The sequence below is a fragment of the Podarcis melisellensis genome, assembly GCF_964234715.1.
Source record: "Podarcis melisellensis genome assembly, chromosome: 7".
NCBI classification, from domain to species: domain Eukaryota; kingdom Metazoa; phylum Chordata; class Lepidosauria; order Squamata; family Lacertidae; genus Podarcis; species Podarcis melisellensis.
In genome coordinates this window covers 41438940-41465830 of record NC_138539.1, presented here as the reverse complement: position 1 = coordinate 41465830, position 26891 = coordinate 41438940, and the positions used below count along the sequence as shown (strand labels likewise).

Here is a 26891-nt window from a genome sequence, read left to right as displayed (position 1 = left end):
GGCGGGGGGAGAAGCCTGCTCCTTCCCGTCGCCAGCCCCGCAAACTCGGGGGACAGCGGGAGAGGCGCAGCGCGCCATCCCGCTGTCCCCCGACTTGGCTGGAAGGCTGGCGGGGGGAGAAGCCTGCTCCTTCCCGTCGCCAGCCCCGCAAACTCGGGGGACAGCGGGAGAGGCGCAGCGCGCCATCCCGCTGTCCCCCGACTTGGCTGGAAGGCTGGCGGGGGGAGAAGCCTGCTCCTTCCCGTCGCCAGCCCCGCAAACTCGGGGGACAGCGGGAGAGGCGCAGCGCGCCATCCCGCTGTCCCCCGACTTGGCTGGAAGGCTGGCGGGGGGAGAAGCCTGCTCCTCCCCATCGCCAGCCCCGCAAACTCGGGGGACAGCGGGAGAGGCGCAGCGCGCCATCCCGCTGTCCCCCGACTTGGCTGGAAGGCTGGCGGGGGGAGAAGCCTGCTCCTCCCCATCGCCAGCCCTGCAAACTCGGGGGACAGCGGGAGAGGCGCAGCGCGCCATCCCGCTGTCTCCCGACATGGTTTGGAGGCTGGCGGAGGGCTTCCTCCTCCCCCAGCCCCGCAAGCTCCCAGAGCGATGCCAAAGCTGCGCGCAGCTTCGGCATGGCTCTGGGTCCCGTTCTGGGGGAGGGGGAAGCTCGGGCTTCCCCCGCCCCAGCCCCACGCCTGGCGGTGGGGGAATAATTTTTTTCCCCTTTATTCCCCCCCCCGCCAATTTTTCCCGCGGCACACCAGGCAAAGTCTCGCGGCACAGTAGTGTGCCGCGGAACACCGGTTGGGAAACACTGGACTATATCAATCTTGCACCCTCATATGAGAAATTTGTAAAGCAAACTTGTATTTTGAAGCAATTTTCCTGTAATAAACATGCTGATTGTCTTGAAACTTGCTGCGATCAGCATTATAAGCGCAGAGTATTAAGCTGTCCTTCATTTGAAAGGTAAGAATGATTTAAATATTAAAGTCCCAGTATATCTTGACCTGTCTTGAAAAGTAATGTTTCCCCACAACAGAATCTGCAAGCCTTGCACATTATTAGCATAACTGGCATACAAACATTTACATTATTATTTAATATCGCACTTGCTGGTTAACTCTGACAGATCTACAAAGACGTTAGTTGTGACACAGAGGCATCGACAACTATTGGATTAATGATATTCAAAATAAAATACATAAAGTATTAGGATGGTTCTAGACTGCCCAGGGTGGCTGGGGCAACCCAGTCAGATGGGTGAGGTATTATTATTATTATTATTATTATTATTATTATTATACCACCATGGGTGGCTAACATCTTGTTCTTGGACTCCAGCTCACATCAGACCCAGTCAGCGTGACTATTGGTCAGGGATAATTGGAATGCAACAATGGTTGAAGGGCTGCCATTTAGCTAAGCTAAAAGATGCAGAAATTCTCTGCACACTATTAGTACTTGCTGTAGTAATCTAGGTGTCTAGCGGCATCCCACCGCTGCCACCATGTAGTAACGTAGGCCCCCCAACCACTTGCCCCTCCCTCACCTGTCTCTGCTCTCCGGCCAGACTAGGTTTTTTAGGGCAGGGTTGGCAGCCGCATTACTTTTTGCAAAAACAGAACAAAATCGACCCGGTAGGGCTGCCACCACTCCCTCTATTCCAGGGGACCCAGAACCACAACCCAGGGAGAAGGCTGTGACCCGTTATCACTGGCTATCCCCACTCCACAAGTTGTCTCCACAGACTTGCAGACAGAAATTACACGGTAGAGCGTAACCAAGCGTAAGGCTAGGACTTAGCTATTCCCCCGGGAAGGCACACAAACTAAAACAGTTTCTTTCTTAAAAGTTTATTTTAAAATAACATAAGTAAACATGCTAAAAAAGCAGGCACATCTTTTGAAGCTTACAGATAAGAAAACAAAGACGTTGTATAGTCTAACTAACTTACATACTCACAAAGTCAAACACAAACAGGATAGTCAGAGTCCTTTCAAGAGTCCGCAAATTGAAGGCTTTCGTAGATCTCAATTTCAAAAGACGAAACGACGGCTATTAGGTGGAACATCAACAGCCGGGCATCTTTGCGGATTGCAGTGAGCAATGGCAGAGAGCAACTTCTCAAACAATTCCCTGATCTTTTATCCACAATTCGCACTTGGCGTTGTAACTCTCAAGCCAATCATAAGTCTTAATTAATTTTTAAACTCACCAATGACTGGCTTGCTAGTCAATCAATCTACCCCTTGGCAGCTGGGTCAATTTAGAGTCCAGAGCCCAAATCAAAGAGTTTCCTCCCTTCCGTGGAAATTATGCAGATACCCATTCCCAAGCACTTCAAGGACAGATAACATCATTGGGGGGGGGGGATGTTCACACCCTTAGACCCAGGTGTCAGCCCTTTCATTAAATCAAGGCTTCCTTTACCCCAATAAACCTTTCACGCCAAGGAGCCAGCTAGTCTAGAATTTAAAGAAACACAACTTCTTTCCCAGGGCCCTTGTGGCTGATAGAGTTCCCACAAGGCCTCACTCTTTTTACTTGACCAAGGAATGATTTCTAAACAGTACCAACTTTACTACACTTGCAGTGTAAGCAGATCACCTATTCAAAACAAGGCCAACATATTCAAAACAAGGTCAAATCCCATTCAGTCATCTTTATGATACTTAGGGGGAAAGTTCCCAACAGGAACTTTTTAAACCAAGCCTTGCAGCCATGTGCAAGGTGGTGGAGATTTTCAGGAGGGGTCACTGCTGGGGAAGGCAGAAATAACCCTTACCTCCCCACATGCCATAGCTGCATGCTAATCATTAAGTGTAAAGTTTAGCTTGACCCTGATGCATTATGCAAAAATTGCAACCTTTAAAGTCCTTAACAGATTAGGTCCAGGTTACCTGGGAGTGCACTTCTGTGAAGTACAGTCGTACCTTGGAAGTTAAACGGAATTCGTTCTGGAAGTCCATTCGCCTTCCAAAATGTTCGAAAACCAAAGCGCGACTTCCTGCCTTCAGTCAGAAGCTGTGGAAGTCCCGTCAGATGTTTGGCTTCCAAAAGAACGTTCGAAAACCAGAACACTCACTTCCAGGTTTCGATCGTTCGGGAGCTGATTTGTTCGGGAGCCAAGGCGTTCAAGATCCAAGGTACAACTGTACACCAAAATCATTAAAAGGGGGCTGGTTCCCAATGCCCCCTTGCCTGTTTGGCAGGGCCTTTTCACTAATGACACCCCCATGACAGAATTCCTGAACCAGCAAAGCTTGTCCTGCTATCTCTCTTAAGTTTTAAAAGAGATATGGACTCTTTTTTTAGCAAACAAAAGCAAAGCAGTGGCTGATTTTTAAATATCACACTTTAACCTGAGAATTGGCTCTTCCTATGGACAAATCATAGTTGTTATCATAATCTAGGTGTGTAGCAACGTCAGTGTAAAAAAGGACCCCTGAACGTTAGGTCCAGTCGTGGCCGACTCTGGGGTTGCCGCGCTCATCTCGCTTTATTGGCCGAGGGAGCCGGTGTTCAGCTTCCAGGTCATGTGGCCAGCATGACTAAGCCGCTTCTGGCGAACCAGAGCAGCGCACAGAAACGCCGTTTACCTTCCCACCAGAGTGGTACCTATTTATTTACTTGCACTTTGAGGTGCTTTTGAACCGCTAGGTTGGCAGGAGCAGGGACCGAGCAACGGGAGCTCACCCCGTGGTGGGGATTCGAACCGCCAACCTTCTGATCGGCAAGTCCTAGGCTCTGTGGTTTAACTCACAGCACCACCCACGTCCCTGGGGACATCAGTGTGTATGGCGCTTTATCAAGTACATCAGAATAGGTCCCCACCCGAAATAGCTTACAACCTAAAGTGTGATGGTCTTTTAAGATAGTTTGCTTGTCTGTGTTCTAAACACGTTTTTCTCCTTTTCTATTATATTTTTAAAGTTGGAAGCTGCCTTAAGGGCTCTGTGGAATCATCTGTACGGTGGGACAAAAATTACTGACTCACAGGCAGCTGAAGGAGTTGTATGGCTGAACAGCTTAGGATTTGGCCAGATGCTTCTTGTTTTACTCAGCAATGAACCCCTCCAAATATCCTATGTGATGAAGTCATGGTTTAAGATCTTACAACAAATTTCAAAAAAACCTATCTACACAGCACATCAGCACTAATACAACACAGGATCAGGACACAACAGGACATGTAGAAATCGCACAACTGGCAGCATAATCCTATCCGTTACATGGAGGAGATAAGACTATACATAAATATTTTGGGAGGAATTCAACACGGCACTAAGCAGATCAGTCCATCGGTGCAACCATTTCTGCTTGGCTGATGTAGCAATCTGCCCTGTCCTTCCATGCCATACTGTTCAGTGAGTTCTCCTGACCCCACTCCCACAGCCAATCTGTGGTGGCACAGAGGGAGGAGATGCCAAGGGAGCCCCATTGTGCTAGAAGAAATTCTTGCATGGGCTCGTTAGCTGAATTCACTGCCACAGGATGCATGATGGCAGCTTGCTGGAAGCAAGATACTGGAGCATATGGACATAGAATAGTCCTCCTGGTCCTTGATTCTTTTTCCTTTCCACTATTCCTATTTAGTGTTAAGAAAATAAAACTTTGCCCCATAAAGGTAAAACATGGTTAAGTTGTACCCTGTGTAAGGCACAGGATGACAGTGAGAATTAATAGTCTCCAGCAAGACTTTAAAACTTAGAATTCCCTTGAGTGGGTAGGATGTTTTAATATTGCCTTTTAAGCACAGGATTGTCTTTTAGATTTTTATTTGTTTTCCGTTTTATGCCAGAAGAATGTATATGTTCGTTTGTTTATATATTGTAAATCACTTTGAGTTACCATGGCAAAAAGTGGCCAATAAATGTAATAATAATAATGATTAATAATTATAATAATCCTACAATTTGATATAGAGAGGCATGAGAATACTGAATATTGCAGAATAGGAATGGAAGTCTGACTGTTTAAGACTTAATATATATTTTTGTTGATTTGCTGGTCTTTTACTATATGCCAAAGCCAATATTCTTATAATTAATTTACAGTGGTACCTCAGGTTACATATGCTTCAGGTAACATACGCTTCAGGTTATACTCCGCTAACCAAGAAATAGTGCTTCACGTTAAGAACTTTGCTTCAGGATGAGAACAGAAATCGTGCTCTGGCGGCGCGGCGGGAGCAGGAGGCCCCATTAGCTAAAGTGGTGCTTCAGTTTAAGAACAGTTTCAGGTTAAGTACGGACCTCCAGAACGAATTAAGTACTTAACCCGAGGTACCACTGTATTTTTGTTCCTTGCTCTCCAGGAATTAATCTTTGCATATTTCCTGTGAACATGGGCTTTCTTCTTCCAGAATGACAGATTCAGGATTGTATACAATTTTTTAACAAATACTAAATTTTCTTTCCGCAGGGCCTTTGGCTTGGAGCCAATTTGATTCCCTCCCTCTCTTTCTTTTTTATTTTCCTTCTCCTCCTGCGAGGACGCTACATTTTAATATTTTAATATTTTAATGTTTCAATATTTTAATGTTGTATTTTAATTTTGTTTGTAAGTTGTAATCATTCAACTTGTTTTTATTATTGCTTGTAAGCCGCTCTGAGTCCTGCCTTGGCTGGGGAGGGCGGGGTATAAATAAAAATTATTATTATTATTATGATTAAATCTGTAGTTCACCCATCACTTCACCCATGTGCTCAAACCCATCCCAATCAATGTTGACGTGTTTGTGGGACATATGCATGTCCTTTGCCACCACCTCTACCACCCCATGTTCAAAAGCAAAAACAGAAATTTGGCGTGACATTGGGAAATAGTTGGGTAACAACATGATGCTGTGTCCAGGATTTTAACACACTGGCAGATGAAATGAGCAAGATGTCTGAGTAAATGCACAGGTGGAATGGAGGAGTTGTGAACCAAGAGAATAGAGAGCAAGACTGGTCCAGACAAATCATGCGGATACTTACCTCTCTTTACCAAGATGCAACCCTTTACACAAGAAAACAGGAAGACAGAAACAGTGATAGATCATGGGATATAAAGTGGATTCCTCATCTAAATAGCAGCAGTAAAAAAAAGAGGGGGCACTCTGTTCTGGGTGCATTTGAGTGTCTGTCCCTAGCTTCTATGAACCTGTCAAAGATTATTGTATTTTGAGAGCAAAGGCAGAATGGTATAAACGTACCTCATTTATATCTTTCATCCAGTGTGCAATTCCTTGAAAGCTTTCTGTACTTGTGATATCATAGACAAGAACGAATCCATGAGCTCCACGGAAGAAACTAGTTGTAAATGTATGGAATCGCTCCTGACCAGCAGTGTCCCTATAATACATTGTAAGGAATCATTTGGTACTGCTTACATTGTAAGATTGTGAACAAACAGTCCTAAATCATTAATTGCAGCCTTCTGTAAACAGAAAAAAGCAGAAGCTGCGCATACAAATAAAAACCCAGTTGGCATCCCAGTTGAGTACTTCTGCAGTAAAGATTCTCTCCAGATCAGATTTTATTCAAAATACTATGGATGCAAATAACCCTGGCTTTAAATCTCAGTGTTGTACTTGTGAAGGAATGGAACAGTTGGACTGAGTTAATAATGCACCAAAAATATACATATGATTAGGCACAAAATGGCTGCACTACCTGATGATAGTGTTGTGTTTTACCACCATCATCAGCTTATGATGCTGCGTGGAGCCAGTTATAAGGGTGATCTTCAAATATTTAAAAGCTGTCACATGGAAGATGGAGCAAGCTTGTTTTCTCCTGCTCCAGAAGGTAGGACCCAATCCAATGGATTCAAGTTACAAGAAAGGAGATTCCAACTAAACATCAGGAAGAACAGTTAAAGAGCTGTTTGACAGTGGAATGGCCTCCCTCCAGGAGTGATGGACTATTCTTCCTTGGAGGTTTTTAAGCAGAGGTTGAGTGGCCATCTGTCATTGATGCTTTAGTTGAGATTCCTCTACAATTCTATTATTCTGTTTTCTACATTTTACAGTGGTCTCAAATAGGCTGTGGAGTTATGAGTTCTATAGCACCAAACACATTTCTTGAAAAAATATACAGTCGTACCTTGGATCCCGAAAACCCGGAAGTGATTGTTCAGATTTGCGAACGTTCTTTTGGAAGCTGAACATTTGACAGGGCTTCCACGGCTTCTGATTGGCTGCAGGAGCTTTCTGCAGCCAATCAGAAGCCACGATTTGGTTTTGGAAGTTGAACGGACTTCGGGAACGGATTCTGTTCAACTTCCAAGGTACGACTGTACTGTACTAGGATCAGATTGGTTGAAGTTTGCCCAGCTATGTGTGACTCAGTTACATTGGCAAAATCATACAGGAAACAAGATGTAACTGCTTTTCTTAGTTATACACAATGTTGCAAACAGGCAGTATTGCAAGAAAACTTTTTCCACCACCTGCTTTGCTTATAACCACATTAGCACAAACTAATCTGTCTGCCAGTTGCTGCTAGGTGGATTTGTAAAATTGGGATATCAGGAATCTCTCAGAATTAACAAAGGGTGTGCATTCAAAGGCTGCCCAATCTCACAGCCTACACCTCCCTCCCTCTCTCACACACAGAGTGTTAGTGGATTGACAACAGCAAAAACATTGTCTGGTCTTTTATTATATTGGGTTCTATGAGTAGAGTAGTTAGCAAACCTTTACAACATGAACCCAAGCAGCTGCATGGCCAAGATCCATTCACACACATTTCTTCCTATAGCAGGGATGGTAAACTTGTGGTCTATCATATGTTCAAATCCCATCATCCTCAGCCAGCATAGCCAATGAACAGGGAAGATGGGAGTTATAGTAAAGCAACGGAAAGGCCCCCAAGTATTTCCCCCATTGAATGGGTTTGAAAGTAATAAAATAGAAACTCTGTTTTTGTTACTGAAACCAAAGAAGAAAACTACTTGTACTGGAAAAAATATATGAATACACATCTTAGAATACCAAGAGCAGATTACTAATTTTGATATGCTAATTATTCTAAAGTTTGGAATTTATCAGTTATTTATTATGTACACCACTTAGAGATTTTTTTCTGAATGAATGATCTGTACATTTTTCTAAATAAATAAAAACTCACCATATCTGTAGTTTCATTGCTGTATCATTTACTGAAATTGTTTTTACTTCGAAATCAATGCCTAAAAGAAACAAGGGGGGAACTATTATCGTATCTATAAATATGAAAGGAGAACAAATCAAAGGAATAATAGAAGTGTCAAAGGGTGTAAAAAAAAATCCATCATCTATATAACAGTTCGGAATCTCACCAAAGTACTCAGTAAAAGGGAAATTCCCATAGCTGTGCTTCCTTATTAGTTTAGAAATAAGTCTTACCTCTCCCTATATGGAAGAGACTTTGCAACCATTTGAAGCAAACTGCTGCAGAATTTAAAAGATTGTTCTGTATTCTTTTTTTGTAAAGTATTATTTAGTTCAAGCCTAAGGGTTGATGAAATCTCACTAAAGCTTCAGTGTAAAAGAAGTGTAAAAAACCTAATTTATTGGATTTATTTCGTAAAATGAAAATCTAGAAGGATCATTACTTTAGCCAAATTCACTTATATGCCCACATCTATAAACAACATTTAAGAGAGGGAAATTTCTCTTTTCACATAGAGCTTGCAATACAATTTTATGTCTGTATACCTTCTGTACAATAACTAGAAAGGCACTGGAAAGGGGCATGATATGTAGTTGAGCACAGGAAGGTCACTTTCAAAACACTGAGCTGGAAATGCTTAAAAATAATAACTCAGCTGGGGATTTCCAGTCCTACATGAAAACATTTTATATTTGACATAAATTTTAATAATAAATTGACATGAGCATTTTATTTATAAAAAGAGAACTAGAGAGTGCTGAATCAGATGAAAATTTAATCTAAATTAAAATAAGGCATATTGACTTCTTAAATCAACTTTACATTTATTGACCTAAAAGGTCAATGAATGTTAGTGAAAAACAGAAGTCAATAAGTATTGCATGCATGAGTTATTCATAGCTTTATATAAAATTTCAAACAAATTTCACAAATGGACAAGGCTGTGGGGAGGGGTATGAGAAATGAAGGCCAAAGCCCACCGCACTGCTGATAAAATTAAGCCATAGTATTATATGACCATGATAACAAAAGTAGGCTTGATTACTAGCCAGACAAATGCTATTTGATCATATTGTTTTTGCCTGCATTCTTCAAAGTATCACAAGCATGGGGACACAACAAGCCAAACCCAATTCTAATAAATCTTTTTAGGATTTTATAATCATTCATTGTATCATGAACACACTGTTGATGCAATTGGTTCTCAGCTGAAGTGGGTACCGAGTACACTAAAGGTTTCTGTGGAAGACAGAATTTTCAGGTTGTGCTATCTGTTCGGTATAAGTGGGCCTACAACAAATCTGTACTGTATTACAGATTGAAGAAAGGGAGGAAAAAACAACTTTCTTGAGTAACACTGGAACTTCCTCAAATAAGACAGACAGAGGTCAAAGGCTGAAGAAGGGAATGCAGAAGTCTTTTGTTTGATCCCACCGGTTGATATATTCTGGTAGCACAAAAGAAATGAAGTGCTCGAGGGTGTCAGAACATCTCTGTCTGCAGAGAGCTTACAAATCTTAAGTGACAGACCACTGAATGGGCTGGGCTGCAGGTTATCAGGCTCCACGAATGAGGTGGATGGGTGAGCTGGCTGTCAATCTACTTGAGCCAGAATCAGGTGACTGTTCCAAAGCAGCCAGGAGTCAAGGTGCCAAGCAGGAGCTGAGAGGGCCAAAGGCAAGTGTATATAGTCAAGATGAGGCAGGGATCAAATCCAATGGAACAATTGTGGAAAGAGAGCAGAAACCAAGGCAATGTCCTCAGTGAGATGTATTGAGGAGCAAACCTTGAGGCAAGGGTTTCCTTGATCTGAGTGGGCACTGATTTGCCCTTGAAATCAGCTGAGCACTCAGTCACCTGGTACTGAAGCCCAGATGGCACCCTCAATGTGCTGAGTTCCATCAACCAGGCTTTCAGTAGAAACAGAGTGCTGGTGATGCATGGAAGTCCTGGAATCTGGGAGCCCTACTTGGAGAGACACACATCCTCCTCTTCGTGTTTTACACAAAGACCAGGCAGCTGAGGGCTAACGGACACTGAAGAAGACCTTGGGATTTTAACTCTAAAATCAATAAGCAACATACACATAGCAATACAGTGGTACCTCGGGTTAAGGACGTAATTTGTTCTGGAGGTTCATTCTTATCCTGAAACTATTCTTAACCTGAGGTACCACTTTAGCTAATGGGGCCTCCCACTGCCGCCGCGCCGCTGGAGCATGATTTCTGTTCTCATCCTGAAGCAAAGTTCTTAACCCGAGGTACTATTTCTGGGTTAGCGGAGTCTGTAACCTGAAGCGTCTGTAACCTGAAGCGTCTGTAACCCAAGGTACCACTGTACAATATGTAGTTTTGCAATTTCTCAGTGGTAAGCTATTGGCTCCCCTGATAGGTACCGATTGTTTATCAAACCCATGTCAATCTTAAGAAAGGGCTCATTTGGATACAAAAAAGAAAGAGAAAAGGTGAAATCATCTGACAACTGTAGAAAAACAAAACCAGTTAAACATTTTGCAGCCATGCAAATGGCAAGAATATTCCCTTTAGTCCTTAATTAAGACATATGAAGCAGAAAACAAGTTGAAGTAAAGCTACTTTGAATCCTGTGATGAAGTGAAATGGACGATATTTATTTGAACATTTTTATATTTTAGCAAGAGGTAAAAAAAGAGAGTCTTACTTTTACTTTGACAGCCAAGTCATAAGGAGTTTTCTTTTTGATCTGTTCCCACCACTTTAAAAGTTAGGTTTTGCTTCCGAAGCAGTCTAAGATCTCTGTGAGTAACTTGTACACAGTATCTGAAAGCACTACAATGAAATCCACTGCAAGGAAATATGTCATGGAACTATTTCAAAACTTATTTGGTTAGGCATCTCCATGTTCACTTGGACATGCAAATCTTTTCCCCCCCATAAACTTTTCCCCTGGTGTTCAATGAGGTGCCATTGTTTAAACAAAAACAGTTATTCTTTATAGTCTGCTATTCTCAATGTGATGAGTCTGCCTTATGATCCGTATAAGTTTAATTAGAAAACTATAGCTGCTTATAATTCACAAAAACTGCATAATTGAAGAGGAAGAAGGGCAACCATCCCTGAGAGTTTAAGTGCTGAATAAAGTGCTTTCAATGAAAATTTACTGTGAATGCATTTTTTTTTATTTTTTAAGAAAAGCAAATCTTGAACAACTAAATGCTACTATCCACAGTTGCAACCCTTCCAATATCGCCAGCAAACTACCAACTTGCAACTATAATTCTGGGGTTGTGAGCAGGACCTGAAATGTCCAAACTATGAGGGGGAAAAGCATTGTAAGTACTGAGAAATTACTTTTTACCATATTGTATCTTCATCACTCTGTAGTCCTTTGCACCAGGGCAAAAGAGAGGGGATTCTTATTTCACCCAGATCAACGACTTCCCAACTACACACTGGGGGTGGGAGGGGGACATGGGAATAGGAACTGGGAGTGGAAAGAACTGGAAATATGTGCTCTTTAGAGAACTGATCTGCCTTCTTCCAAAGATACACCTTTCGAATTGGATCTGAGCTCTTGTTATGAATAGTGGTTGTATTCACAAAGGTTGCACAATTGCAACATGCCCCATTTGTCTGCAAGATACTGTAAGATTTATGCCTAGAGGAAATCAAAGTTTACCAACTAGGTGCACAGAATTCCTCTTCAGTCTTGAAATTCTCCTAGTATAGATATATTTTGACTCTTGCCTATCTGGGGGAGGTAGCAATCGCATTCGGCAACTGGCAGTGGCAACTGGCAGCCACTATAGCTATACCCAGTATTTCCCAGCAAGCAAAACGTAATAGCCAGCTAAGGCTACAAGAAGTTGTGGCCATTACTTCTATCCATATGGAGATAGGGAATTAAATGCACTAGCCATAGACTCAACAATGCTTCCTCAATAAAGGAATCACAGCTTGGGTTCCAACCAATTTCAAAAAACTCTGTTACTCTCCCCTTCCTGGCAGAAAGGGGTGTGTGTGTGAAAAGTCAGCAAGTGCATTATACTTTTAAAATCACAGATAGCATCACATGGGACGACCCTGCACTAACACTGATCCTGACACCATGCTGATGTGAGCACAGCAATCACATCAGCAAGTGTTCCAGTCTATAGTGTAGATTCTGCAGTTTGGTTGTGCATTGCTATGTAACTGACATACAACAGATGTATGTGATGCAGATTGCTTTTACATTGGCTACACGGCAATGCACAAGCAATCTGCAGATTTTCACCCGCACACACCCAGTCTTAGCTGTGCCTTAGCTGGAAAACAATTTGCAAAAGAGGATTTTAAAGCTAGTCACATAATAGGGCTTTTAAACATCAAGCCTAGCTGAAAAGCCTTGCTCAGTCCAAGGCATGCACAAAGCTGCTGTATCTAAAACCTTAAAGAATTAGCTCTGGATGATATTGCCAATATGATTACTTTAGAGTACAAAATATTCTGATTTTTATCTACTATAACATTGAAATGCTTTCTTGGTTATAACCGTTCCAGTCCTGTTTAATGAAAATACTGCTTGTTTGTGCCCCTTCATTTCAAATCCAAATGAATTCATTTTATTTTATTTATTATACAGTTTCTTAGAAACAATCTCTTGGCCACGCTCCAGGAAAACCAGGAAAAAAGGGTAGGACTGGGCAAATGAGAAGAATGGAGCCATGCAAAGCAGAGGAGTGGAATCGACCCAGTAGTCTAGGATAGCCTTCCCCTGCCACAACTGTGCTGGCTGGGGCTGATGGGAGCTGTATTCCAAAATATGTAGAGGGCACCAGGTTGGGGAAGGCTCCTGTAGGATTACTTCCACCTCTTGCTCAATTCCAGGTCCATCCTTCCCCTGGCTTGTTATTCTAGTAGCCATGCTGACAGAAGGTGATAGTCTCCACCACTCAGAATGACCTAGGTGGGACTGAGCCTCCATTCCCTGGTTGGACTGAATGGATGGATATATATTTTTTCCTCCATAAGAATCCAGCAGAGCAGCTTCCACCACAGCATGTCAAGAGCAGCAGAGCATCTATGGTGCTTCACAAGTAAAAGCAGCCTGAGCAGTGGTTAAGCTTGAGCAGAGAAAGAAAGAAGCATCAACAGGTGCTCAGCTATCACAAACCTCTAGGAGGGGCACTGCCTCCCTTTGGGGGTGGCACCGCCCTTGCAGTGGTCCTGTGATTTACAGATGCTCCTCCACTTACCCATCCAAATTGGCATTTCACTAGTATTAATGTGGAACAAAGCTATGTTATTGGTACTCATCTTGGTAATGTGAAATTTGCTATAGATAAACATGATAGATATTTGGTTTTACAAGAATTCCTTCAGTAGTATCTTCTGACTTTTTTTGCTGTAGATTTAAAAGAAGGATAGGAAATCTCTGGCCTTCAGAATGCTGTTGGACTACAACTCCCATCATCCATAATCATTGGCTGATGGGAGTTGTAGTCTAACACCCAGAGGGCCACAGGTTCTCCACTCCTGATTTAAAAGGTACTTTTCATCATCCTGCTTCATTTACTGCTTTCCCTTTTTATATTGTTTACTTGTGTGACTAGTGTAACATGTGAACCAAAATCCATGGATTTCAGCCTCATAAACATTAATATTCTCTGAAACTTCATATTTTCCCCATGAGATGACTAGAGTTGCTGTGGCCAAAACTATATTTTGCTCATATAAAGAAATGCAAAGTAATGTATCGCAGCAGGAGGGAGAAACTCCCTGGCTTCTTCACCAGCCTGACTCATCTCTGCCTCTTGGCCTCCCTCCTCTCTTACTTTAGCTTCTGACTCCAATTCTGTACTTTTCTGTGCCGTAGAGTCTCCCTGCTCACTAAACCCTGTTACCTCTTCAGCTTCCAACGTATCATCCTCCCCCCAGCCTGCTCCCTCTTCTCGCTCTGACCACTCAGTGTCACCCCACCACCAATCCCTGGGCTTTGAGCCTTTTTCCTTTAAGGGTTCCCCAACTGGTTTCTCCCACCATTCCTCCGTGTCTAGCCAGCCCATGACATATGTTATCAAGTCTTCTTGAAAATATCTCATGACCAGATATAGTTTAGTTTTGTTCCTAAAGATGGAATTCTCATTTAATCACCTTTTAGGACACCCATAGCATCACTTTGCTGCAGGAGTGTTGTTTTATAGTTCTAGAAATCATGTTCTGCACTTCAAACTGAAAATTGGGTTGAAGACCTTTTAGACCTGTACATTAAAGAATGAATCATGTATTACAGGAAGGATAAATTTAAGAAATGTAATGCAATCTGGCAACCTTTTCTAGAATTGTTCTCTAATTGATTGTTCATCTTCTGCTGAAGTCTCACAGTACTCAACATATATTCCCTCTCTTTCCCCCAATTTATTATTTTCCCATTACATTAAAACTGTCTTTCTCAAAACCAACAGTTTCTGAGGAACATTGATTGGGCAAAGATATCAGGAAGGCCCATAAATCAGGAGGGGGGAAAAACCACCGCCACCTTCAATTGTAGTATCTTCAACTGAAACATTGATGTTTCTGTTACTCTCCTATTAATAATCCTAAAATTAACAGAATGTTGATATGGTGTGGTAAATCAGGATCTGTGCACATGGAGGGAGAACTAGATACTGCTTCTTGGTATCTATAAGGAACCCCTAATATCCAATCTGGTCCCCCAGGAAAATGGCACAAACGGAATGTGAATTCAAATAAGAAGATATACAAATTAACCCAGCTGGTCAATTTACATGATGATTCTACATGCCAAATTGCACTGTGCGCATAGCGAAAGGATTGTTTGAACAGCAAAGTTTGCATACAAACCGCCATTTTGTCTACTGCTGCAAACCGTCCTAATATGGGTCAAGCAGCAGCATGTAGAATTTGTGATCTGTACTTGAGACAAATGCTTCAGATGACAGCTCGGCTGATAGTGGATGAGGCTCTTAATCTCAGGGCTGTGTGTTCGAGCCTCACATTGGGTAAAATATTCCAGCATTGACGGGTGTTGGACTAAATGACCCTTGCGCTCCCTTCCAACTCTACAATTCTGTGATCCAATCATCTGGATAGTGGTGAAAAGCCACCCAGCTGAAAAACACTGACCCAAAGTTGCCTGTGTGAAACGACCAGTTATTTTCTCTGACTCAGCCGAGTTGTAGTTCCTCCCATTCTGAACCCAGCACGTATTCATGCATGAGAAGACTATCTCAGTCCACGCAGCAAAAAACCCATTTCATTCTCCATTATGAATTAGAACACCATTTGCTTCTGCGTTTCTTCACTGTGGTTATACAGAGTTGTTTAATAGCATTACAGTGGCACAGTCTGATTTCAATACATGTCCTGTTCTTTCTCCCATCACAGAACTGACTGCCAATTCTTTCTGATTACTCTTTTTCACAGAGGATGGGCCTATTCGTTCCTCCCTTGCTCCCAGAGGAAGAGGACACTTTCCTTCTCAGAATCAATGGTCTGATGGCAGCTGCTTTAAACTGTAAACTTCCAGATGGGGTTGACTATAAAGAGCAGAGCTTCGTTAGCATATTTACACTAGATTGACGGAATCTAGCCTTAATTCATCTACCTCTCATAAAGATTCTGACATTTTTATTCAGTTTGAGAAATCAAATGGAAATCAGTAGGACTCCAGGATGCCCAAAGTACTACTCAGTATACAAGAGGATTTTTTGGTATAATTTTAATGTAAGTACCTGGTACCTGTTGCATTTACATATTCATATGCCACTTAAAAATAAGAGGGGAAGGAGAGTGATTCCCAATATCAAAAACACATTTACGTTTTTAAAAAGTCATGAACACAACCCAGGACAGAATCAGTTGAACTTAATTTAGTTAATTCAATAATCTTATGTATCACCAAACCTGTTGGATTGTAGCCCTTAGCTAAAACCACCATCAATTTTAGCTATGATTCCTGCATTGCAGGGGGTTAGACTAGATGACCCTTGTGGATCTCTTCCAACTCTACAATACTACACTTATCTGAGTCTACTAAAATATACATTATGGCTGTAACAGTAAATACTTAGCCATGCTCAGTTGTAACCATGCTTAAAAGCATTTGTTCACATACATCCATTGTTACTCTTTGTTTTCCCTTTCTCAGTTGTTGCTATCAAAATTTAGACAGTAAGGTCCTTGGGGGAAGGGACTTTGCTTATGGAAATCTGCAAAATGCCATTACACTGATGGCAGTGAATTATTATTAATAAACAAGATGTAGAAACAGTATATTAAGAAGATCACACCAGAAGGAAGGGAAACACTCCTTGTGATTTGAAGGCCCCAGACTGCTGAGAGAAAACAAAACATGAACAGCAAGGGCAGCAATGGACATTGGCATGAGGAACGTGTTTTCCCAGCACACTGTGTATTACAAGTTGTTGCCCACAACATTTCTAAAAGGAACATAAATAAATGTTTCTACTATTAGAAGTAGAACAATAGGATGCAACATGCAATGGGTAATATTGCTTCCCTCCTTTCAAAGAGATTTATTCACCAAGCCAACAGGATTGGCTGTCTGAGGTCATCCTCACAGAAAGGCTTAAGGGAAGATGATAAGCCCTGGGAATCTTCCACCGCAACCTGTCCTTTTAAAAATAATTGAAGTAGCTGAACACACACACACACTTTTTTTTGTACATGCCAATCAGAATAATAATTCCTCAAATTAATCACAGACACACAGTGCAAGCATTTCAGTCCTTGGCTTAATCTGATCTTGATTGTCCTGGGCAATGAAATGTCCACAGACATCAAAGCTGGACATGAGAGTTGAAAAGATTAATTGCTCAGATGTCTATAGAATTAAGTCCTCTTTGGGCACTATAGTTGTAAGAAGCAACACCGCACAGCTGGGGCTGCACAGGAGATCAGCACTGTCAAATGTGTAAGGAGCGTCCACTGAAAACACAAAGGTTCCCTCTGCAGACGTTCACTAATCATGCAAGAAGCCAGGAAGAACATAGCAGGCTGCCTTATGCAGAGTCAGACCACTGGTTCATCTAGCTTAGTATTTTTTCTACAGGTATGGCACCTTCCAGATGTTGTTGGTCTCCCATCAGCCCCAGCCAGCTTGACTAATGTGACAGTCCAGCAGCATTTGAAGGGCATCCTGTTGACTACCCTTGGTCTACCTATGCTGACTGGCAGAGGGTCTCCAGGATTTCAGACAGGAGTCTCTCCTAGCTCTACCTAGATACGCCAGGAATTGAACCAGGGGCCTTCTGCTTCAAATGAAGATGTTCTACCAACCAGCTGCACTCCTTATGGGATGAAAATTATGGCTAAACATTGCAACCTCAGTATATCTTAGAGAAATAAAACCTGAGGTTAGCTAGTTTTCTTTGTGGATTTTAAAATAATTCATTCAGTACCTTTGATCCCCACAGGTTACAGAGCACCCATGATCAATGGTTCCTTCCACCTATTCATGTAGAGAATGATACTAACCTCAGGCTATCCACAGGGTGGCCAAACTATACACAGAAGAAACAATGTAGGGGCAAATATCCCTGCACTACAACACACCGTTATTTGCAAGTACAGCTTTCCACAATTCTGCTTTTGGACTAACATGCCAACAAGCAAGCATAAAAAGTCCTCATGCAGTAATGCCCTAATACGGGTTGCGTCAAATGTTATTTATGTAACACCATCACTATTTCACAACTGAATTAGTGATGGTGTGTACTTTACATAAGTAACATTTGACGTGACCCGTATAAGGGCATTAATACATGAGGACTTTTTGTGCTTGCTTGTTGGCATATTAGTCCAAAAGCACTATTTCACATGTACTATACACCTGAATGGGATGTGGGTGGTGCTATGGGTTAAACCACAGAGCCTAGGGTTTGCGATCAGAAGGTCAGCAGTTTGAATCCCCGCGATGGGGTGAGCTCCCATTGCTCGGTCCCTGCTTCTGCCAACCTAGCAGTTTGAAAGCACGAAGTGCAAGTAGATAAATAGGTACCACTCCAGCGGGAGGGTAAATGGAGTTTCCGTGCGCTGCTCTGGTTCGCCAGAAGCGGCTTAGTCATGCTGGCCACATGACCCGGAAGCTGTATGCCGGCTCTCTCAGCAAATAAGGCGAGATGAGTGCCGCAACCCCAGAGTCGTCCGCGACTGGACCTAATGGTCAGGGGTCCCTTTACCTTATACACTTGAATATTCAGGGAGCTTGCAACCACATGTTCATGTGGAATACGTGTATATAGCAGATTCCAGTGTGACAGTGTACACCTTGTGTATTTATATTGTACACTTTTAATCCATGAAGTGTGCCCTCTGTTGCTATACAATACATAACGTGGATTATTAGTGCACAAAAGTAGTGGAATGCAATGCTAAACTACTTACATTCTAACTTCCCACAATGTTTAAAACACACACAGTCACAGGCACACTTCCACTGAGTCTAGTTTCCAGGTGCAATCTGCAAAGTAGTTACACTTCTCTAAATGGCCCTGACTATTAAAACTGAAACAGGAAACACAGGAAAGCAAAGCTAAATAGGGGAAATACTTAATTGCTTCACAGTATGATTCTGCATGTATTTACTTGGAAGTAACTGCCAGTGTGTTGAATGAAGCCTGTTACACATGCTTACAGTAGCTGTGTGTATGGGGGTTGTGCTCATGGGCATAGCCAGATCTTTGTTAGGGGGGCAGGCTTTAGTTGGGGGGCAGAACCTCAGTTAGTGAGGTGTTTTTCTTGATTTTTCTTGATGGGGGAGGGGCAGCTGCCCCTCTGCCCCCCCTGGCTACACTCATGGCTGTGTCAAGGGCTTCACAGAAAAGGTGGGTTTTGAGGAGGGTCCGTGGGTGCCAGACCCAAACTAGAGAAGCCACTGAAAATCTAATAGCCCTGATGCTATTCCATCTGAACTGATCAAAGCCAAGCCAGAGTGGTAGGCTCCGATACTAGCAGAACTATTCACTATGTTAGATAGATCTGGTATCATACCTAACTCATGGCAGCAATCTATCCCAATCTTTAAAAAGGGTGGCAAAAAGCTGCCATCCAATTATCGGCCAATAAGTCTACTGTCAAACATCGGGAAATTGTATGCTAAACATCTGTTAAATAAACTAACTACTTGGCTTGATGAGAATAACATCATAGGTCCAGAGCAGGCAGGGTTCAGGCCAGGGAAATCTACGGTACTTTACGCAACTGTTTGGTGTTATCTCATTTAGCCACCAAGTACACACGGCTTCATAAAGAGTGTCTTTATGTGGCCTTCCTTGATATCAAGGTTGCTTTTGACACTGTCAACAGGGGACTGTTATGGTCCAAACTGGAGACAATGGGCCTAGAACCTAGATTACTTGATCCAAAAGCTTTACACAAAGAACACCTGTCACATAAGAACAACACCAGGGAATGTAATGATAGATCCTGTCATTATAAACAGAGGAGTAAAGCAGGGCTGTGTACTCGCTCCCTCTCTTTTTAACCTTTTTCTTAACAACCTCGCTTCTTTACTAAAACAGGTGGATGCCCACAGCCCCAAACTCAATGCATCAAGCATTCCCATCCTTCTATACGCAGATGATGTGATTTTGCATTCACGGACAAGAATTGGCCTAAAATGTTTGTTAAATTCCTGTATTGACTATCTGTCCAGAATGAAATTGTGCATGAACTCTGATAAAAGCAAACAATGGTTTTTGGGAATTCACGCAAAAGTTATAGCTGGGTATTTGGTGGAAAACCCATCCAGCAGGTATTCGAATTCAACTACCTGGGAATCACATTCCATCATAGGCTTCAATGGTCCTCACACAGTGCAACGGTGGTGAATGCCAGTAAGATGTCTATGCAGGCCATAATGTGTTTTTTTATAACAAGAGGTAATTCGCATATCCTCTCTACCCTCAAGGTCTTCAACGCCAAAGTTATAGCTCAGTTGCTCTACGGAATTCCAGCCTGGCTGCCAGGGTTTACCCAGCTGGTAGAACGAGTGCAGGCAGCTTTCCTTTTAAAGATTTTTGCTGTCCCACATTGTGTACCCTATGCAGCCTTGTGTCTAGAGGGAGGTCAACACAAGGTAGAGACCGTAGCCTGGGCAAGATTTCTTACATGCTGGTTAAACATCTGAATCACAACATATAAAGATCCTCACCTTAGTAAAGTTTTGCTAGATCCCTTTCTTTCCCCAGGGCTACAACAGTTTAACATAAAGGTACAGCAACTTGGGCTGTCAGTGGAATTTTTGCGATCATTGTCCCCACCATCTGCCAAGGCTATAATAAAAACTAGGTTGTGGGACACTGAACGCCAGGAACTAACAGCAGCAGCAGAGAAAACATGTTCCCCTCTTAACTTTCAACTTTCTTGGGCACATGAAATTAACCTCCATTATCTTGAATTTTTACTTAATCCTCAGGAAAGAAGGGCATTTTCACTGGCCAGGTTTAATTCAAATCCCTCAAACCTCCTATGGGGAAGGTTCTTGGGAATGGTGGAAGGAGAAAGAATTTGCCCATGTTAAGACCATCAGGTGGAAGCTCTTACACATATGGTTCTTAAATGTAAACTATATGTTGATCTCCGCCAGCAGTTCCTAGGTCAACTCGGCATCCCCAAATGGAAACTAGAGTTAGAGGTCATACATTTTCTATTACAGTGGTACCTTGGGTTACATATGCTTCGGGTTACATACGCTTCAGGTTACAGACTCCGCTAACCCAGAAATAGTACCTCGAGTTAAGAACTTTGCTTCAGGATGAGAACAGAAATTGTGCTCTGGCGGCTCAGCAGCAGCAGGAGGCCCCATTAGCTAAAGTGGTGCTTCAGGTTAAGAACAGTTTCAGGTTAAGAACGGACCTCTGGAATGAATTAAGTACTTAACCCGAGGTACCACTGTATTGGGGAATAATCAGGAGCGCACCTTTTTTGTCGTTAAAACACATTGCAGACGTCTGGAGAGGAGACCTAGAGATGTAACCTTAGTCTGCTTTGCCTCTTTCATTTGACAAATGTTTTGTGTCACTGGGAAGGCGGTAATTCTGTATTGATTTGCCATGGATGTTTGTATGTGATGCCAATAAAACGTTTGAGAATTGAATTAATAGCTGCGAAGTTTTACCACGCAGTGTTTTCAAGCTTCACAGAGATCTTCGGGCAGACTTGGAAGTTTCTGACAGAACTCTGTGTGAGCTGGAAGACTGCACGCTACATTATAGATGAAACTACAATGCGCCGACTGTGCGCGCGCGCGCACCTTATTATAAGAGGGAATAAACTGATTTTCCAACCCACAGGCAGCGGGTGGGGCGCTGCCAGAAGGGGTACGTGGAACAGATAAGAAAGGAAAGCGGAGGAGGCGGGCAAGTGAATGGCAGCTGCAGGCGGAAGAGCGATTACTCACCGACGGTGGTGATATAGGAAGGGGGCGGAGACGGCTTGGTTGGGCAGAGCTCGGTGTATCGCCTCAGGATCGAGCTTTTCCCCACGTAGGAGTCCCCGGCCATTACTATCTTGGCCTGCAGTACTTTCTCCGGCTGAGCCATGGCCCACGAACCAGAGAGCGGAGTGGCTGCAGCTGCTCCCGGCGCAGGACTGAACCGAAAGTTGCCCGTCGGGCGTCGCTCCTTTCCACCTCCAGACACGCGGCCAAAGGAGGGCCCGCCCTTCCTCCGCCGCCTTCCTCTCCGAGCGTCGCCAAGCCTCGGCTTACGCGAGAGATTGGAGCTGGATTTCCCCCCAACAAGAGCGGGCCGACTTCTGTTTTGCTGCTTAACTATATGCCCCCAGTGCAGGGCTCCCTGTGCCTTTGAACAGTAGTGTCTCAGGCAGAAATTCAACTGGTCAAGCTGTTCTCTCTGTCTCTGTCTCTCTCTCTCTCTCTCTCTCTCTCTCCCCTCTCCCCCTACCCGCTCCAGGCTGCCCACCACGCAGCTGCTATAAGCACAGAGGGAGAATTGACATGACGGCGGATGTGACAACCCGTTCTGGACTAGTTGGGGGTGATGGTGGTTGTAGACTAGTCCATCCACAAGTCCTTGCGCCACAGCCCGGACTCCCAGGCATGTGGTCCAATACTGGAGTGGCCTTACATGTTACCACTGCTCAGTGGAAAAACACTGAAGTCCTGCTTTCATAGATCACAGAATCATGAGAGTTGGAAGGGACCTTGCAGATCATCTCGTCCATCCTTCAATGCAGGATTAAGCAGCTGCTGTCCCATATGGGACAAACCTGCAACCTTGGTGTTATCAACACCACACACTAACCAACTGAGCTACCCAGGCTCCCCTGGTTATTGTCTGTCTTATTAGATCATATCTAAAAGATAACGTAACAGGGGAAATGCTGGAATTGAAAGCCACAATTAGTGTGGAAATTGATTAAATCACAGGTACTCCTAGAGAATTTTTTAATTTTTCAGTTCATTGTTCCTTTCATAAGGTGGATGATGGCTAGGACTTGGAAAAGTTGAAATGAATCACCCTAATGGTTTTGAAGTTAATGTCTAATTCTGTGAGTTGTTTTACTGGCAATAAAACATAACACATGTTCACTTGATAAAAGTCAAGTAATGTGCCTTTATTTGGGGTTTGACAATTAATGGTAGGCAACTGAATGGCTACAGCTTCAGGTTTTTGTTTTTTAAAAAATAATGTATTGAAAACTAAAGTAGCTTAATTTCCGCTCTCATTCCTAAAAAGGTTGTTGGCTTTAGTTGTCCTCCTTTCACTCAGTTCTGTTGTCAGTTTGGGAATCCTGTATTCTTCGTAGTAGCATAGGGGATACACCATTCTAAACGTACATCTCCTAACTTATGAAATATTATGCACTGTGTTAGTCTCTTTCCCACCCCTCAAAAATACCCTATTTGATTTTGTACCCTCCCCCCGACTCTCCAATCATTCCTTTTCTCTTAAGCTTCTGCCTGAAAAAAACTCTTTAAGCTATTTCCAGTTTTTTATTGTTCTGATCAATGATGTCAACTACCTGTTGACTAAATATGCTGCAATAGCGAGCAAAGGTTTTTAGGCATTGCATTCTTGAATAGATAAGTGTGTGTGTGTGTGTGTGTGTGTAGATAAAGAGATGGAAAAAAGAAATAGTTCCTACAAAACTATTTCTATTTCTAGCATATGCATGCTTTGCAGAAAAGTGGGGGGGGGGACAGGGGAAAAATTAATAAAAATCCACTGCTTTAGATATGGAAAGAATATAACTCAAAAGCATACTGACTTGTGCAGGGGTGGCATTCAAAGGAAACTGAACATTTTGATTTGACCCTCTTTTCTTGGAATCTGTCTTCAGAATGGAGGATTATTAACAAGTTATTTGACAGTTGCGCTCTACAATTCTGTGATTCTATGAAACTGAATAGGAAGGCCCCACCTTCATATATGTAAGAGAGGAAAATATTGGACAGAAGGAAGGGTCAGTAGCCTCCTTCATACATTAATAATTTGAAGGGGGCTCCATGCAGTGGTCAAACTGCAAATTTGCCCAGTTCCACTGACAACATCCTTGCCTTGCATATGGATGCCTACAATGAAGAAGCCGACACATTCGCACAGACTTCTGTGGTAGCTGGAAGCCTGTGTGATTAGGTTTCCAGCAGTTGTGGAAGCCTTCATGTATAGAGGTCTACGTGTGTAAGTTTGCCTATTGCAGACCCACCACCCACTTAACTATGTAGAGCTCCTTCATGTAAGCTATGTGTGAAGGGGATAATATATTTTTAACCTCTCCAATTTTTCCAGCGGATTCCATTTTGTGGCTTGTGCATGCACAGTGGGATGTAAAAGTAGCTACTTGGCTGCTTCCAGTGTTCTTCTGCATTCTTTTAAAAATGCAAGTACTGTACAAAAATGTGACAATGGAAATATCTCTCATCCTTCTGGAAAATCAAATGACTTATCTAAAGGGCCAATATATTGATTTAGTGGCTGATTGTAGTCTATCCAACTGAAATGTTCTTGAAGTTGGTCCTCGCCATAAAAATTTCAGACAGAACTGCAGGCATTGGCTTTGCCCATCTCTCCTAATCTTTTATGCACCTACCGTTTCCAGAATCACCTCTATGAAGAAGAATATTCCTAGCTTGTAATGCATGCTTACCTAATGGAATCATGCTTCCAAGAACCCACAAATCTTAAATGAATTCTAAAGTGTGTGCCCTTGTGAATAGCAATATACACCTAAAATATTTGTGAGCAATAAGATCATGTTCTGAATGGTTAATTTTCCTACTAGGGATGTTAGCTCCAATCTGCCTGTTATGAATTACCATACATAAGAAAAAGAAATCTGTAATTCTACTCCTCCGTGTCTTTATTTTGGAGTCTGAAGAGATGCCTGAGAACTGCTTGGATTTCAAAGTGGCTTCTTGCCATATTAAGGACTTGATTTTAAAATATTTTCCAATAAATCACCAGGAAATATTATGGCCTATGTGAGGGAGCTCTGCAGGATATTCATAATGACTTCATCCCTCCCAAAATTATTAGCAGATACTGTGCTGGATTGGTAAATACCAGGGTTTGCAAAAGGCAGAAAGCAACAAATGCCCTTGCAAACCTGGAGAAATCTGCTTTGGAGTGGTGGTGGAGAATAGTAAGAACTATAGTTGTTATAATGCAGTTAATGGGTGACAGTATGCTAATAAGTCAGATTAACTAAGCAGGTGATTCATGCAGTAATCCTTCTTGAAAGAAAGTGCCCATTTTGAGATGCTAAATGAGAACATAAATGCAGTCAGGCATAGAATCCTTGAAAGATAGAAAGTGTGCAGACCTGCTTCTTAATGTAATGGGTGAAATTAATTTTTTGGGGTGAAAGGGGCTCATTTTTCATATCCTGCAATCATTTTAAAGGAGTAAGGGTCGAAATCCTAAGAGATACAAGTATATTTCTGGCAAATGTAAATGAATGTAGAGACATAACATAGCAGAATTATATTACTAAAATTGCTGTGTTGGTCACCTGTGACAGGCCCTCATGGACAAGGATGTATGGACAGTGAGAGCAAATTCACAAGGTCAGCACACTCATGTGTCACGACATACAGTTTGGAAAGCTCTGCACTACACCAATTTAAATGTTTGTTCTGCCAGTGCAAGGGGATCTGCTCAATCTATCCCTGTGCAGCCTGTGTAACTTGGGGTTAGCATTATACCCTCCAGAGAGTGTGCTTTAATTACAATTTGAGTTGAGTTGAAAAAATCCGCCTGACTTCTGAGTCCCATGTTCAGGATGCAAACCTGGACTCCCTCTCTTGTCAATAGTTTGAAGGGGCCCCCATGAAGCTGCGCAAAGCTCTCCCACGCTGCTGGGGAATGAAGTACAGTGGTACCTTGGTGAAATATACTCGGAGTCGAGAGTGGATTTCATGCTCTTTATTCAGCTCATAGTGGTGAGGAGGAATGGAAGTTCCCCCACAATATCTGCTTTATATACATTATAAAGGGACGCGGGTGGCGCTGTGGGTAAAACCTCAGTGCCTAGGACTTGCCGATCGTCAGGTCGGCAGTTCAAATCCCCGTGGCGGGGTGCGCTCCCGCTGCTCAGTCCCAGCACCTGCCAACCTAGCAGTTCGAAAGCACCCCCGAGTGCAAGTAGATAAATAGGGACCGCTTACAAGCAGAAGGTAAACGGCATTTCTGTGTGCTGCGCTGGCTCGCCAGTTGCAGCTTGTCATGCTGGCCACGTGACCTGGAAGTGTCTTCGGACAGCGCTGGCCCCTGGCCTCTTAAGCGAGATGGGCACGCAACCCCAGAGTCGGATACGACTGGCCCATACAGGCAGGGGTACCTTTACCTTTATACATTATTTACACCATGGGCTGCACATGATTGGCTAATTCCGGGATTCTCCTGTAGGCCAATCAGGTTGTGGATTCGCTTCCATCTGGAGCTGGATTGGGTGGCTCCTGCGGACCAATCATACTGCTGCATTGTTCTAGGACCAATCAGACAGCTGCATTCTGAATCCTATTGTTCTAGGACCAATTAGACTGCTGCATTTTGGATCCTATTGTTCTAGGACTAATCAGACTGCTGCATTTTGGATCCTATTCAACTCAGTACATAACACTTGGTTTAAGAACAGCCCTGTTTACGAACTATTCGGTTTACGAACTCCACAAAACCGGAAGTAGTGTTGCAAAATTTACCTCGGTCTAAGAATGGAAGCCGAACTGTGGAAGGACATAGGTGAAAGGCATAGGCAAACTTGGCCCTTCAGATGTTTTGAGACTACAATTCCCATCATCCCTGACCACTGGTCCTGTTAGCTAGGGATGATGGGAGTTGCAGTCCCAAAACATCTGGAGGGCTGAGTTTGCCTATGCCTGGCATAGGCAGTCAGAATGGCCTCCAAGGAAGGATAGAAGTCTAAGTTGGCCACTTCTGACTCTCTCGAACCACACCCATCCATTCCCCCCTTGCACTGGTATGGGGTTCTACAAATCCCTGCTAGCTTCAGTACAATAGCATTGCTACACCACTGTAAATATACCCCACTGGAACAATTTCAAAAAGACATCAGTAGAAAATAGGATTGCATTGTTAGATAAGTGAAATGAACTCTATTTATACAAGTTGCAATCCTGGAAAACTTATAAAAAGCAAACCATAAATTAATATTAGAGGCCACTTGGCCCTTTAGTATATAATTAAATCTATCTAATGAGAAATAAATAAGACTTACAGAGAGTAATGGAACTGAAGGGGAGGAAACTCTTCTACTTGAGGTTTGATTATGTTGTGTGATC

At 42.8% G+C, this 26891-nt stretch overlaps 1 protein-coding gene across 1 annotated transcript in view; it reads right to left on the bottom strand.

Moving 5' to 3' along the window:
• Positions 1-22001, bottom strand: part of LOC309373946 (ras-related protein Rab-10-like) — a 38178-nt gene extending 16177 nt beyond the window's left edge. The window contains exons 1-3 of the mRNA XM_081918577.1: positions 21528-22001; positions 8100-8160; positions 6182-6320 (exon numbers count right to left, since the gene is read on the bottom strand). Of these exons, the coding sequence (XP_081774703.1) occupies positions 6182-6320; positions 8100-8160; positions 21528-21669 (342 nt within the window). The 5' untranslated portion in view covers positions 21670-22001. The remainder of the gene's footprint in view (positions 1-6181; positions 6321-8099; positions 8161-21527) is intronic.
• Between the last annotated feature and the right edge of the window lie 4890 nt (positions 22002-26891).